General features: G+C 44.1%; 1 protein-coding gene across 1 annotated transcript in view; it reads left to right on the top strand.

Annotated features, from left to right (window-relative positions):
- Positions 1–4,886: 4,886 nt before the first annotated feature.
- The window catches only part of LOC109269290 (60S ribosomal protein L32-like), a 29,049-nt gene continuing 18,177 nt past the window's right edge, over positions 4,887–15,758 (top strand). Inside the window, 1 exon segment of the mRNA XM_053896161.1 lies at positions 4,887–5,089. Within this exon segment, the coding sequence (XP_053752136.1) occupies positions 4,887–5,089 (203 nt within the window).

Genomic DNA, 15,758 nt, shown 5'->3' with positions numbered 1-15,758 from the left:
GCAGTATCATGTTAACCACTTCTCAAACATACTTCTTCCTTGCAACAACCCTTTGAGGCAGGTGCAATTATTACTGTCATTTTAATAGTACCTAATAAAGAAAACAAAGATGTCATGACTCCCTTCATTTCTAACTCCTGTCAGTATTCTGTTTTATCCCTTGTTCTTCCCTGAAACAACCTTCAACAAATATTCATGATGAGTCACGTGCCATCTGGTTGGGCCATGTGTGATTTTCCAAATGGACTTAAATTCTTTCTGGAACAGGGGAGGGTGCACCCTAACTTTTCTTTTAATCCACAAAACAGCAGGATGTCAGGGCCCCATTGGGCTCACAAGGACCATGCCTGGAAAAGAGCCAGGTAAGAAAGTACCAGCAGAAAGCGTCTTATTTTCTGTCAATTCAAACGCAGCCCGCACTCTGGTACTGAGGGAAGCAAATCATATCCAGGCACACGCCCAGGAACAGGTCCAACCCCACTCTGCTGGCAGAGCGGCAGCCCCCACCCTACCCTCCTCACAGTTTGTGAGCAGGCTGCCAGCACCACACTTCTCGGCTTCCACTGAATGGCAGAGGAGCCTTCACTGCAACAACAGATGTGGGCCAGTGTGCTGCCATCCATCTTCCCCAGCCATCTCCAGGATGGTAAGGAAAGTGGTGCAATGCTTTTCCATGACAGGCCAGAAACACAAGCTCTGCCTTCAAGCCTGGCCTCTCCCCCAAAAGTTCCTAGAATTGACCACATCTCCCCTAGACTCCAGGCTTCCTGGGGTGGCTTCACCCCTTTGCAAGGCCTTGCAGCAGAGTATGACATCATAGCATGCCCAGAGTGTGAGGTAATAAGTGAGTCATGCTCCAAGAAAACTTCTGTCTTCTTCACAGCCCCCAGGAGTGGCCTGAGGAAGGGCTATCTGAGGGAGGATCTGCAAAGCTTAGTGCCACATATCTGGTCACCTAACTGATTTCCACTAGGGAACCAGACAAAGTAAGATGGCTCCTCAGGGGCAGCAGCCCCATGCCCAAGTGCCATGGCTGCCTGGAATGCGAGGAGAAAGGGCCATGGGTTTTGTGTTTTGGGGGGTTTTTTTGTTTTTGTTTTTGTTTTAGAAGAGGGGACACTGTTTCAGTGGTTGTTTATCATACCAACTTTACCCATGGTGGTTTTCTTCATGTGTGTAAAACTAAAATAATGGTATTGCTATTCCCTTTTGATTAGTTACTTCTAAGGACTTGTGATTCCTCCACAGTCCCTGAAAGCATCTTTTTTTTTTTTAATGTTTATTTATTTTGAGAGAGTGCACACATGCAAATGGTAGAGGGGCAAAGAGAGGGAGAGAGAATTCCAAGCAGGCTCCCCGCTGTCAGCACAGAGCCCAACACAGGACTCAAATTCATGAACCATGAGATCGTAACTTAAGCTGAAATCAAGAGTCGAATGCTTAATCGACTGAGCCACCCAGGCACCTCTAAAGCATCTTCTGATACAGGAAGGTTTGCCTTGCCCATACCCAATACAGTCAGGACTCATCTGGTTTGACAGGAGGGGTACAGAAAGAACCAGAGGACGCAAATCTCTCCTCTACCAGCTTACAAATCCTCTTGTGGGAAACTCCCACCATTCAGTTGCTCCTCGAGGTAGGAAATCCAACCAGAATAAACTTAGAAGGCAGAATCCAACATCATAACCAAAAGGGGCCTCAATTATTTTTTCTAGTTGGTAACAGGTATTGAAGGACTGAAATCCACACACTACCACTCCAATGCGCAAAACTGTTCCTTCTTTTATTTTTCTAGATCTGAACTGAACCTGCCAAAAGCTCCCATTCCCAGACAGAGCACAGAAAATAATCTTGCTAGTTAAGCCTATTCAGTCTCTTTCCATTTAAAACGGTATCATTTGGGATATTCTCTCAAAGTTTGAACTCCTTTTCAGGGCTGTTTTTATTCCTCTAAGTGCCCCTCCTGTATCCCAACATTGGGAGTATATACAAGGTGTCATTGTTGCATTCTAAAGGCATTGAGAGAAGGGGAGTCCCTTTTACCCTTCTCTTTAGCACGGTTACGTTTCCTAATACCTGGGTGTTGGCCTCTGTCTAATGCAAACCCTTCTCAAGTATCAGCAGCTGGGGACCTATATGCCCTGTTCCGTTGGCCAGGACAGGGCCCAAGAACCCCCACTGGCTGAATAACACCCAGCTTGACTCTTTGCTGTCCCTCAGAGTGTCAGCCACACCCCTCCTCTGATCTATGGACTGTTCATCTCAAACCCCCTTGGGTATGCTCATTTTGCCACCCACCATATCAACCCCAGGGGGGCAAGTTCACTAGTTCTCACCTCTTGGTTACTGAATCCCCACTAAAGGCACTTGATCCAACTACTTCTCACCTCCCAAACTGCTGACTAGTCCAAGCCAAGTGGGTCTATTATCTGGATTACTAGAGTGGCTACTCAACTTCCCTCCCTGCCTCCACCTGAACATGGTCAATTCTCAACACAGCAACCAGAGGGAGTGATCCTCTTAAAAGGAAACTCAGGTCCTAAACTCCTTGACTCAACACACTCCACTGGCTCCTCCTTCTCTCAGAGTGAAAGCCAAAGTGGGAGGCTGTACTGAGCAGACACCCATTCCCTTTCTGACCTCTCTCCTATCCTGGCAAGTGCTTAATCCACTGATCACTCTGGCCTCCTTACTGAGTCCAACTTAGGGCTGGAAGGAGAAAAGATAGAAAAGGAAACAGAATCAGGAAAGAAAAATGGTATAGAAGGAAAGGTCAGAAGGCAGGGGAAGATAGCACATGTGCATTTAGCCTCAGAGTGGGCTTTGGCAAACAACAGGAGTGAGAATACCAATAAGCTGGGCCCTACATTCCATCACTCTCCCACTGCATGCACTTGGCCAAATTCTGGTCTCCTTTATGCCCTTGGTCACCCCTCACCCTCTTCATGGGACATCTGATACTACAGTCTGCTTCCTACAACCTCTGGTACTCAGGAGTCCCCTTACCCTAGTCTACATTTCCATTTTTCCATAGCATTTATTACATAACATTCTCCATAAGCTACTTATTATGGCCCTTTATGTATCTATCTTCCCCCACTCTCTCACCCTGCCTCATTCCTCCAGAGCAAGGACCTTTGTTTTGTTCACCACTGCATCAATGTCATTTGACTACATTCTAAGCAACTCAATGTGAGCAAAAGTGATGTGTGCCACTCTGTCTTGTTCCTAAAAGAATTTAGGTGTCGGCATCCCTAGCCTTTCTTCCTTCCTACTAGCTGAGAGATGATGATATATGGAGTGGTCTGATGAGGACAACAGTGTTTCCACATTCACCCAGATCTTCTTACCTACAAACTCAGAGTTTGAGCTTCTAGCTAAGAGAAATGTGCTTCTAGATCATATAAGCCATTGTGTTTTGGTGTCCCTTTGTTACAGCAAATTATTTTATGAAAATCTATTTCATTTAGTCCTTTCCATATAAGACATCATTATTTTCATTTTCAAAGGTAAAAACTGGTTCAGAGGAGCTAAGTCACCTTGCATGAGATCAATTCAGTTAAAATATAAAGCGTTCCAGACACAGGCACAATGGAAAATATTAAGGCACAGCACCCATCTTAGGTAGACACAATCTGCTAAGGCCAGAGTTAATAGATGAAACAACCACCATCTAAACATCTGGTGTTAGATGTGCTCCTCTACACCAAGTTGTCCACATCCCTGCCTTTCCTGGAACCAGCCCTAGGAAGCAAACCTGACTATCACATGCACCTGGGTGGTTCTTCTGAAGAACAGTGTTCAGCTCAAGACAGGCTGGTTGTTCTCTCTTTGCACCATCCAGGTGGGAGTCCAGAGGAGATACAGGATGAGCAGTACCTTCATGCACATAGCAAGGGGAGACTGAGCCGGGAGGGAGGACCATCTGGCAGAGGTCTCTCTTACAAACCTCTCTAACTACAGTTGTGCCCAAAAGCTTCTAAAGACCATTGATCAGAAAGCCCACAAACAATAGTGAACAGTGTAATCCAAGGTAAATTATTGGCTCTCTGTACCAGAGAGATGTGCCTCATCTCTCAGAAGAAAAGGAAATGCTCAGAAGACAAGAGTGGATATGTGCTTCCATGCTGCCCACAGAAGGTTGGGAACAGGCCAAAAGATAGAGAGGTCATTCTCAGCAAGATTTACATTCACCCAGCAGGAGTGGAAAGGCTGCAAGAATTATGTGACTCACTGAAGTTCAGGGTTAACAGATACATCGAAAGAACATAAACCAGTGATTTCTGAAGGTGACCATTAAACACAGCACTCAATCTTCTAGGGTCTGGAAGCCATTCTTCAGAGTGTCCTGTTAAATGCCTTTTTATTATCAGCAACTGGTCTTCTTTAAAAGATACATGCAGCTAACAGCCTCCTATAGGCAAGACAGACTCCAGGAAATCTGATTTTTTTTCCCCTTACAAAAGTCATATTAATGTCACTTCTTTTAACAAAACAAAGAAAGAAGAAAAAAAACAAAAAACAAAAAACAAACATACAAAAAAACAAAGCCAGGTATAGGAAATTCTTATTTAAAAGCTGGGCCCCTGGTGCTTTAGCAATATACAATCACAAAACCAAGCTCCTTAAATCTGGGTTAGCCATGGACTCCTGCTCATTCAGTACCCTGCTGGGGTCCAGTCTGATCTGTACCCTGAAATATGTGCTGTGTCTCCTCAGAATTAGGTGACATATACTCCACCAGGGAAAGAAAGAAAATGAGTTTTTCTGAAATTCACTGTGTAAGGACCAGGATACAAACAAATATCTCCCAATATCACCAGAGGCGATCCTATAAAGGAAGCAGATACTGGAAAAAGAGGAAAAGAAGCCCATTTTTATGAAAAATGCAGAGGAAATCTTTCATAGCCGCCTTTGTGCAAGCATCTCCTCTAAGGACCTACAGTGCCTGCAAACACCTGCACACACACAGCAGTGGCTATGCCATCACCATTCTCAGTCACCTCTTGCTCAATCCCACTACAGAGACTAAGAAAAACCAGATGTTCCCCAAGCCTCCCTTGCAGCTAGAGGAGTCCAATGACCTACTGTTGGTCAATGAGAAACATAGGAACATCTGTTGGGAGTCCTCTGCAAAAGACTTTTCCTCCCTAATAAGAAAAGAAGGACTCATTCTTTCAAGTCCAAGCCTTGATGACTAGAACGACATCATCATCTTCCAACCAGGAGGGACAGATCAAGAAAATTCCAGAGATGCTAAGCCAGCATCAGGGCATACTAGAGGTGTTCAACCAGTCTTGAAACCACCTGTCTCCAATGTGCTAAACAGATAATAAATCATACTTTGGTTTGATCACAGCTTGCTGGCTTCCCTGTCACTTGTAGCCAAAAGCATCCTCCAGAACACAACAAATATCCTCTATTCTTTCCTGAAGTTGGATTTGGCACTTCACCATAGCTCTTAAAAGCAAATCCCATTCTGCCAAGTATTAGCACTTAATGCAGATTTTTGCTGAAAATCTAATGGGAATATGAAGGAATAGGTTAGATCACACATTACCCAGTGAAATTTAATAAAAATCCAGACTAGATCAATGTTTCCTTCTAAAGACCCAGTCTGAATTATTCCTCTTGACATTTTTTCCATGCAGATTTTTGAGACTTACCATCTCAGTCTTCACTGCCTCCTGGAAATTCCTAATTCTCAGCCCCTTTTGTCACCCCCAGCAATTTAGCTCTCTCCTGGATTCCCTAATCATGAATCCTCACACTCGTGATTCTTTTGGTAAACAAGAGGCATTACCTAATAGAATCTGTCCTCTTTAGAAGACAGGGTCTATGAATAGTAAATAGCAAATGATCTTCCTTTTTTGCAAATAATTTCTTACCACACTATACCCTCTTCCTGACCAAGGTTGATTGGCTAACTAGGAAGAATGGAAGAAATAGATGCAAAGGAAGAGAAAGGGGAAAGAGAAGGAAGTGAAATAAAGACATCCCATCAATGCTCACTTTCCACCATTAGCCCCCTATCACTCTCTTCTTAAGAAAGAGAACTGAAGGAAAAAACACAACACTTTCTTCTATTTCCCCCCCACACACCTATCTTCTACCTTTTGGATCTCCTCCCATTAGCTAGAAATAATTTTGAAAGGGCAACCTATGTTCCCTATCTCTCTTTTGTTGCTTCTCACTCACATCCTCACCTGATCTATGGCTTCACCCTGCTGGCACCACACTAGAACTGTTTAGGTAGAATCTAAAACCCTTTGGTGCTCAGATGACCCATCCAAATGAAATCAAAGTGCCATCATGACAATATGGTACTATTTCATTTTGACATAGGCTCCTACAAGACAAGCTACGACCCCATGTTAAGGTATCTTTGGGCCACAGATTAAAAGACTAAAAGTATTGTCTTTTAATCCCCCTTTGCTATCAAGGTGCACACACACTCCAGAGTCACTGCATTCCTGCATAAAGCTCTGCCCAATTGTGACAACACAAGCTTAGGCCCCAGAAGCCAGGCCACATGCACTGGAAAGGCTTGTAGGTGAAAGCCAGCACCAAAGTGATGAAAAGTGCAATCTATGATACAACAGGTGGCAAGCGATAATGGTTCTGAGCAAACATGCAAGTGGGCTTTGAAGTTTTCTGAGATGCTTGTTGCTTTTCACCCCATGGATAAGGCAAATATGCTATGTACAGACAACGTCTAGCACTTTTTCACAGACTACAGCTATGGATGCCAATGCTGTGATCTCCTATGCAGCACAGAAAAATAAACCCCAGGCTTTAAGAAGTTTTTGCCATTTCAAAATTTTTCCCTAAAAGCATAAAACTTTGTTTTCAAGTTCAAGAGATTTCCTACCCATTGGGGTTAAAAGCTGAAAATGAGGAATGGCTCTATCCCTCAAACCTCACCACTGGCTGCCCATGGCGAGCAGAATGTGTGAGGTTGCTGAGCTTCCTTCCCTGGGCTTACCAAGGGTGCTTCAGGATGGGGGCCTGGAATTTGGAACATTCTTTTGTCTCACAATTGCAAATGGCATGAAACTGAATCATGTGGAAAGGAGGAGGAGGATAAAGAAATTGTGGTTTAGATACACAATGGAGTACTACGTGGCAATGAGAAAGAATGAAATATGGCCCTTTGTAGCAACGTGGATGGAACTGGAGAGTGTGATGCTAAGTGAAATATGCCATAAAGAGAAAGATACCTTATGGTTTCACTCTTATGTGGATCCTGAGAAACTTAACAGAAACTCATGGGGGAGGGGAAGGAAAAAAAAAAAAAAAAGAGGTTAGAGTGGGAGAGAGCCAAAGCATAAGAGACTCTTAAAAACTGAGAACAAACTGAGGGTTGATGGGGGGGGGGGGGGGTTGGAGGGAGGGAAGGGTAGGTGATGGGCATTGAAGAGGGCATCTTTTGGGATGAGCACTGGGTGTTATATGGAAACCAATTTAACAATAAATTTCATATATTAAAAAAAAAAGAAAGGAGGAGGAGGAGCTGCCAGAGCTACAAGACTCTTGTCTTACTGCAGCAACCATGGCTGAGCTTAGAGCTAAATGCCTTTTCCATCCCCTGGGGTCTCGGCATGATCAGGTGACATATTGCTGGCCTCATCTTAGCCCAGCCGTCACTTTCGGCTCGATTTTTGTCAGGCATCATGAGGCCAAGAAAAAGGCTAGAGGGGTAAAGCAGGCATCTGTTTATTCAAGTGATTTTTGTTCAAGTTTTGTTTTGTTTTTTCATTGCACTGTGCTCCTTCCTAGCCCCACTTGTAGAAAGAGCACCTTTGCCAGAAAACCTGGTAGCACCAGCTGCTTCACAGGAGAGGTGTTGTAAAGAGAGCCCAGAGGAAGCCGATTACCTACCTGCTTGTCTGAGTAGGCTTTATTCGCCAGTATTTGCTAAATGCAAGCTGCCTTGGAGGGCACACAAGGGCTTGGTTGATTTGCTTCTGTATACTTGTACATATGACAGGAATTCCTCAGAAAACACATCTTCAGTCTAGTCACTGTGTGCATTACAAAGCTGTTTTTCCACCCATGTATGGGAGGAAGGGGACACAGCCTTTCTTGCTAATTTAAAAGAAAAAAGAAGTGCTAGGGATCCATAGCACTTTATCCTAGAGCTAGAACACACGTCTCACTTGCCTTACTTTTATCACTGGCTACCCCTCTCACTCCTCCCCTGGCATAAACCAGGCCTCCGAAGTTTGCCCAAGTCCTTCCCCCAGTGTCAACACTGCCTCCTAGGAAGGTACTAGGAATTGGGGGGGAGGGAGGGAACTGGTTCCTATCTTTATACAGCAGAGTCAGTCCCATTGCCAACTCTATCTTACACGAATCCTATTTCAGTAAAACTATCAAAACACGTGGATCTTCCCCTCTAGATCACAAGCCACATGAGGGCAGAGACCACGTCTCATTCACCTTCCTATGCCCAGCCTCTTTCTTGGCACACAAGAGTCACTCTACAAATGTTAGTTTAACTAAACTGGTCATTTTATAGAATTAAATGGGTTGAGTTCTCATTTTTCATATTCAGCAAGCAAAGTATCAGGTATCAGCTTTACTTGCATATTGAGGAATCTCCATCAAAGCAATCAGGTTTTCTTCAAAAATTTTGCTTAGGTCTCTCTAGGCCAGCTCTAGTTTACTACTGTTATTTTTTTTTATCATTTTTTTCTTTCACTCCATTAGTACCTCAGTTCAAACTGTAAATTACAGAGTGATCTGTGTTGGTCTGGCCCACTGAGAAGCAGATACCAAGATAGGATTACATGTGCAAGGCCTGTATTAGGAGAAGTACCTTTACAGAGATGAAATGGGGAAGAGCTGGATAAAGCTGGAGAGTGCTCAGATCACTGGGCATGTCTCAAGAGGGAGGAGAGGGTAGGTGCAAGCTTCCAAGGTGGCTGAGTAGCCTACAGAAGGTTTGGCAAGGCCATCAGTGAGCTCAAGAGCCAAGGTTGGCCTCCAGAGGATATATATGTCCCCCCACCCACCCCATAAATAGGCCTGCCTCAGTCTCCATAGGCTAGGAGCAGCCCTCAGGAAGTGACCTCAGCACAAATGTAGACATGGATTTCAAAGCTAATGGCCTCCTACCCAAATGAAGCCTCAAGGTTTGGGATGACAACCACCACAAACAAATCAGCTGTCCTCCAAGAGTTCAGGAGGACCCAGGTTAAACAATGGTTCACCTTCCCCCACCACAGTCAGGCCTGGGAAATGACCAGAAGAAACTAAGAGGTACAAAAGGGCAGAAGCACCATCACATTTTGGCAAGCGGTTCTCTGTAAAGGAACTAGGCATGAACTGGCAGAGCCACTGTCCCAGAGGCAATGTCACACTGCAACCCACATGGCTGGTGTCTCCTTGGGTTGTATATGGCATTAAGCTACCTGGAGGGGCTACGCCCAAACCCGCATAACCTCTGTCAGACCCTCCAGAAAGTCACTCCCAATAAACACACGTTCCAAGTAAAAACCAAGGTCCTTACTCTGCCAAACATATACTGCTGTCCCCATGTGAAATCTGAAAGACTCACAGGGTATAGGACAATTCAACCCCTCTGCACTTGCCAAGCAAACAGCCTTGCTAAGGGTGAAGAGCCCCTCACACCAGAGTCTAACAAGGAATCATTCTGTTCCTGATTTGGTTGTGTCTTTAATTGCACTGAAAAAAGAATGGGGCTGGCGATGAGAAGGGCTGGCAGTCAGCACTCCCCGTGCCCCTGCCTTATTACAGACAGAAAAGAGACAATAGGCTATCCTACACAGACATTTCTTCCCCACCCCACCTTCTTTGCCCTGGCAGTCAACCTAATACCAGACCACACAACCTTCCCCTAGAAGAGAAGGCCTGAGAGAATTTGGTCATGAGCTCTAAATTCATCTTGGGGTCTAGGTAGAAAATTGCCCCAGCCCATCGAAATGTCCATTTGGGGGCACCTGAATGGCTCTGTCAGTTAAACATTCCATTCAATTTCAGCTCAGGTCATGATCTCACTGTCGTGGAATCGAGCCCTCCATCAGACTCAGCTCACAGTGCAGAGCCTGCTTAGGATGCTCTCTCTCCTTCTCTGCCCCTCCCCCACTCATTATTCATTCACGAATTCTCTCTCCCTCCCTCCCTCCCTCCCCCCCCACCCCCAGCTCAAAATGAATCTTTTCTTGAATCTTTTTAAAAGACATCCATTTTGTTCACCATGGAGTATACACATGGAGTGACAATTACCTCAGCTTTTCCTCTGGCTCTCAGCACACTCACTCACCTAGGTATCAGTGAAAGAAAGCGTTTCCTACCATGTCATCCCCAGAGGTATAGATTCTGTTTTTAAACTGTGTATTCTGTTCACACATTTTGGGCATTCTGACAAGTCATTCGTCTGTGTACCCTTCAAATAGCCTTGCACATAGGAGACGCCTGATACGTGTTTGCTGAAATAATTGCCCATCCCTGCTTCAACCCAGCTATACACAATATCCAATCTCCTCATGCTGCCCACTTGTACTGAACGGAAACAGGAGTGGGCCCCTCAAAAACCGTATTTGTACTATATGGTCATAGCTGATTAGCCAGATTGAACATCTGACCCAAATTTGGCAACTCAGATCATCTATCCTGGGAATTTGGAATTAGGATTTAAAGACTGATAGGATTCATATGTGCAGCTAGGCGTGGTCAGAAGTCAGATTCCACTAAATGGAGAAAAAACTGGCCTGCAGAGACAGAATATAGGAGATAGAAGCCGATACTGTCAGTGCCCTGCTCAGATCCTTCATACCACTTCATGTGCACTAGCCAACCACAAATGGCCAACTTTATCCGAAGCCTTCCTCAGCAGCCCTGAAAAAATGAAAAATTAGTGCGTAGATACTCCAACTCCCTCAACCTCTACATGGGATAACTCTGAGTGTGTGTGCTAGAACACTGGTTATCAACCAGGCAATTTTGTACCCGAGGAGGGCATTTGACAATGTCTGCAGACATTTTTGGTTGTCAGAACTGGGGGGAAAGGAGTGCCATGACATCTATCAATGGAGACCAGGAAATACCCTACAATTCTCAGGAAAGCCCCCTAACAAAGAATTACCCAGCCCGAAATGGCAATAGCATCAAGTGTAAGAAACTCTGCTCTAGTGGAAGAGATTGAAGACTAAGCTCCCCAGAGCAAGTAACCAGCTTACTAAGGTGTCTTTTACTGGCCACCTTCTCTTCCTTCTCTCTTTCCTTACCATTGCTTTCCTTCACCTCCCAGATAAACCACTTGTACTTAAATCCTTATTCAGGATCTGTCTCTGGGTCAACCCAAACTAAGGTGCTGAGCTTAACAGATGTTCAGTTCCTGGTTCCAATGCTTCTTATGATGCAAACAATTTAGTCCAAGAGCAAGAGCTTGCTAACTATACAGTATTAGAGGGGCACAGTCAACCCACAAGATTGCTCACTTCTGACACCAATTGCAGGTTCAAGGGGTTACCAAAACCACCCTCAGTTTTCATCCAAGGGATAAATCAGGCTAGACCTGCTCTCTTTATGCAGCTTTCTTCCATTCAAGGACCAATTGCATTCTCTAATTTTAATCTCTATTAGGATTAGAGTGATCAACCATCCTACTTTTCCCTAAACTGGTTTCAGCAACGCAAGTCTCACTTCCCAGAAAACCCTTTAATCCTGGGCAACATGAACGGTTGGTCACCTTAATTAAGATTCAGTATTTGGAGGCTCTTAGGTTATTGAAAGCTTGCCTCATATCCAGTAGATACTTCGTCTCCATAGGAAATCAATGTTATATGCTTTACATTGGGGGGGGGAGGGGCGGTGGGGGGCAGGGTGGGAATGCGTGGCTGGATCCAGGCACACTCCCCACCTCGTAACATTACTGAACACCAAATCTGCAGACTGGCTGGACTGAGAGACCTCCCCTGGGCCCACATGGAGCCCCATGGCAGTGAGGCATCACAGCTTGGTGGTGAGATCATGCCTAGAAAGGCTTCTGAAAATGTGAACTGCTGAGAGTCATCATTAATTATATATTAGAGGGCACTCAACCAGGAGAGTTGGCATGCACGCCTAAGGAAAACCCCAGTGGTCAGCAGCTGGAATTAAGAGATTGCCTCATGCTGGGACTGACATCAGCCATCTCAAAAAAAGGGGGTGTGGCCCAGAAGGCTGTCAGCCTCAGCGGCTGCAGGATCACAGCATAGCAATCTTGTGCTTGGATAACGTGGAGACTGCTTAAAGAGAAATTCAAGAGTTACCACATGAGCCATAAAAATAAAACCGACCATCCCTCAATATCAAATCCAAGAGAATAGAGTCTTGCCTTATGTTTCTTATGCTCAAAATCTTGCCACAGAGAGACAAAAAGAGCATAACATGCAACTACCACAATATGTGCAATACACCTGGAGTTCTCTATAAGTATGTGACATTCATTCGCTCTATAAGTGTTTATTGAGCATGTCAGGTACTGTACTAGACACTTGATACTCAGGAAGGGAAAAGTCAGGAATCCCTGTCCTCATAAAATACATATTCTAAAGAATATGAAACTTCTGATGACATAATTCTATAGTGAATAAGTATTTGGTAAAACACTGAGAAGAATGAAAGTAATACGATGTGAGCACTAATATTAAGTCAAAAAAAAAATGAAAGGTCAGTGTTATACCTCACAGGTGGGACACCAGGGAGGATTATAGGGAAAGGAAGCCTTGACCAGACAGTCTCTAGAGGGCAAAGGGAGTCTGGCAGGAACTGACTCAACCAAAAAAGCTGACTCTGGAGAAGGCAGCAGGATGGCTCAGGCAACAAATGATGGAAAAAGGCTGGCAGCCACCAGGAAAGCATTCTGGGTGCAAGTCTGAGAGGGTGACTGACCCAAGATTGAGTGAAAGGAGTTAAGGTGTGACTGGCATGGTGTGGAAACCACCTGGTAACTATACCTGCTACATGCTGTTCTCACCTTCCTCCTTCATCCAATCATCCATTAAGTAGTTGAGTCTCCCCACCACATGCCAAGCACTGTGCTTCATGCTGGTTTCACACAGTGCTCAAAGAGATACAATGTCTTCCCCCAAAGAACTTTCTGTCTGGAGGGGTGCTAGACAAGTAAATAAGAAGTTATGATGGGTACGGTAATGCTACCATGGGGTATGTAGAGACTGTCAAGCATGCTCATCTCCCCCACTAATACTTTATTCAACTCCAGCCCTCCTCAGCCAATCAGGATTCCCTCACTTTACTTGAATGATGGAGGTCATTTCTTCTCATAGTGTTCTTTCCCACGCTGTTCTGGACTCTTGGAATTTCCTCCTGCTTCCCCACTTGATCAGGCTAAGTCATACTCACATTCCACAACCATCCCATTCATATATTCTGCCTTCTCCTTTGCTCAGCCATGGTACATACAACATTCCCCTCTAGAACACTTATCACACCTTATACCAGTTCTTGGCTTATTTATTTTTCTTCCCTACCAGACAGAAGAAAAGGGCTCAACCATGTATCATTTGTGTTGTTCCCAATTTATTCATTCATTCAGCACAGTAATGAAGATTTCTGAATGAACAAATGAATGAAATGAAATGACAAAAAACTCTAGCTTCTAGGGGTTAAGAAAAAAAATCAAATTAGGCATGAGGTTGATAATTCTGAACAAAGAGACAAATATGACTGTGCCCTTTGGTAGAATTTTTTTTCCAGTAATTTTCCCCTTTATTCCAGCTTTTCAAACAAACAAAAAAAAAACTACACATTCAAAGTATACAATCTGAGGAGTCTGGACATATGCAAACACCTGTGATACCATAACAAGCAAGGTAACAGATATATCCAATACCTCCCAGAGAGAAGGCTTAGCCAGCTAGGCCACTTTGCATCATTCTTTCTCCAACCAGTGGGCCAGGAGGCCAGGAATATCCCTCTAGCTAGTGGAGTTTCCTTTACCAGATGTAAGAAGTCATGGGAAAAGTTCTTCCATCCCAAACACCTCCCCAAAATACTAATCAGAAAACCACTATTAGAGAAAACCCATCCTCTAAAAGGTGTTAACTCCAGACTTCTACAGGAATCTAAAGATTGTGATCTCTACTAAAACGCTTCCCAAAAAACCTTCCAATAAACTCTAATAGTTTGGTTTTCTTCTGAGACTTGAAGACAATTCTCACATCACCCTGATGATCTAGGTTCATTACTAATGGATGAGTGATCCACTAAGGCAAAAAGAAAGAGGGAGGAACAGGAGAGAGGGGGAGTGGAAGAGGCAAAGAGGGAACAGAAGGGGAGTGAAGAACTGTGGTTGGGGAAAAAGGAAAAAGAATGTCTAGAGTTGGTCTTTTGAGCCATTTAGACTTTTAGGTTCAATCACATTACACCAATCTGTGATATTTACAGTCCCCAGGTGCATTTCACCTGATCAAAAATACAAATATCCTTTTGCATGCATAGGTACGCATGACCTGCTGTTTAGCCTTTTAATCACAAGAAAAAAAAATACATTTATTCACTCAGAACTACAACATCTAAACTCCTGAAGCACTACATAGTTCAACATCTGGAATTCATCACCAAGGTTACACTATTCAAACAGCCAGCATAAGGGAGACAGGCTAAACCCTACAACTTAGGCACACACAGAAGTGGGCTGAGGAAGCATAGGTTACAAGTCCGTCTTCAACTTCATTTTGCTCCTACACAATTAGTTCACAGGTTGAATGGCATTTACATTAGTAAATGTAATTTACTAAGGTTGGCAAAGGTATTGAAAATATATTGAGTTAGAAGCAAAAAGCCAAGGGAGGTTGAAAATCTGAGAACAATCTAGTACCTCTCAATATATGGCCATTTTTAGACTTAAAGGTTTTGGTCCATTTTTGTCAAGTGGTTTCTCCTTCCCTATAACCAGAATCTTAGTACACTTTACTGTAAAATAATCAGGATAAGGTTCTCAGGGCAGCCTAGCTCCTTGTCTTATGCTGAATCCCTCAGGAAGTCTGCATCCTGAAGGAGCTTGTAAGTGATGGGTCATTTACCATGCATCAGACTGTCCTGGGCCAAGCACCCGTACTTAGTGAAGCATTTGTAGCCCAGTTGAGAACTTAAGTCACCTTGACAGCTACAGGACTGTAGCTACTATAGCTAAACCTACTTGTGACAGAAAGTCTCTCCACTATGGAAGAGCCATCTGGGGATGAATGGGGGGTGAGAAAGCCCACAAACAGAGCCAAGAGCCACTCAGAGGGAGAACCAAGAGCAAGGACCCTGGAGTCAGAGCCAATTTTGGATTCTGACCCTGTTTCTTGAGAGCTGAGTTGTCTTCTCTGAGCCTTAATTTCCTCATTTTTAATATGGTAATAGCAGATGCCTGGGTGGCTCAGTTGGTTGAGCATCCAACTTTGGCTCAGGTCATGATCTCACGGTTCATGGGTGGGCTCTCTGCTGTCAGCACAGAGCCCACTTCAGATCTTCTGTCCCCCTCGCTCTCTGTCCCTCCCATGTGCACTAACTCAAAAATGAAACATTTAAAATTTTTAATACAATGGTAATAACAGTATCTACCTAACTGAATTGAGATTTAAATATTCAATTACATAAAATGCCTAAAACAGAGCCAGGCACTTAGTAGAACTTAGTAAAGGAGTCTTCCTTATTGTGCATTTGACAGTGTGTTCCATTAAATAGTTGTCCAAATCCCTATAGTTGTCAGTTTTATTTACAGCCTCCTGAGGACAGGGAAC

Source organism: Panthera pardus, unplaced genomic scaffold, assembly GCF_024362965.1.
Source record: "Panthera pardus isolate Hobbes unplaced genomic scaffold, ASM2436296v1 HiC_scaffold_7, whole genome shotgun sequence".
NCBI lineage: Eukaryota > Metazoa > Chordata > Mammalia > Carnivora > Felidae > Panthera > Panthera pardus.
The sequence above is the reverse complement of the archived record's forward strand: the minus strand, read 5'-3'. Positions and strand labels throughout refer to the sequence as shown.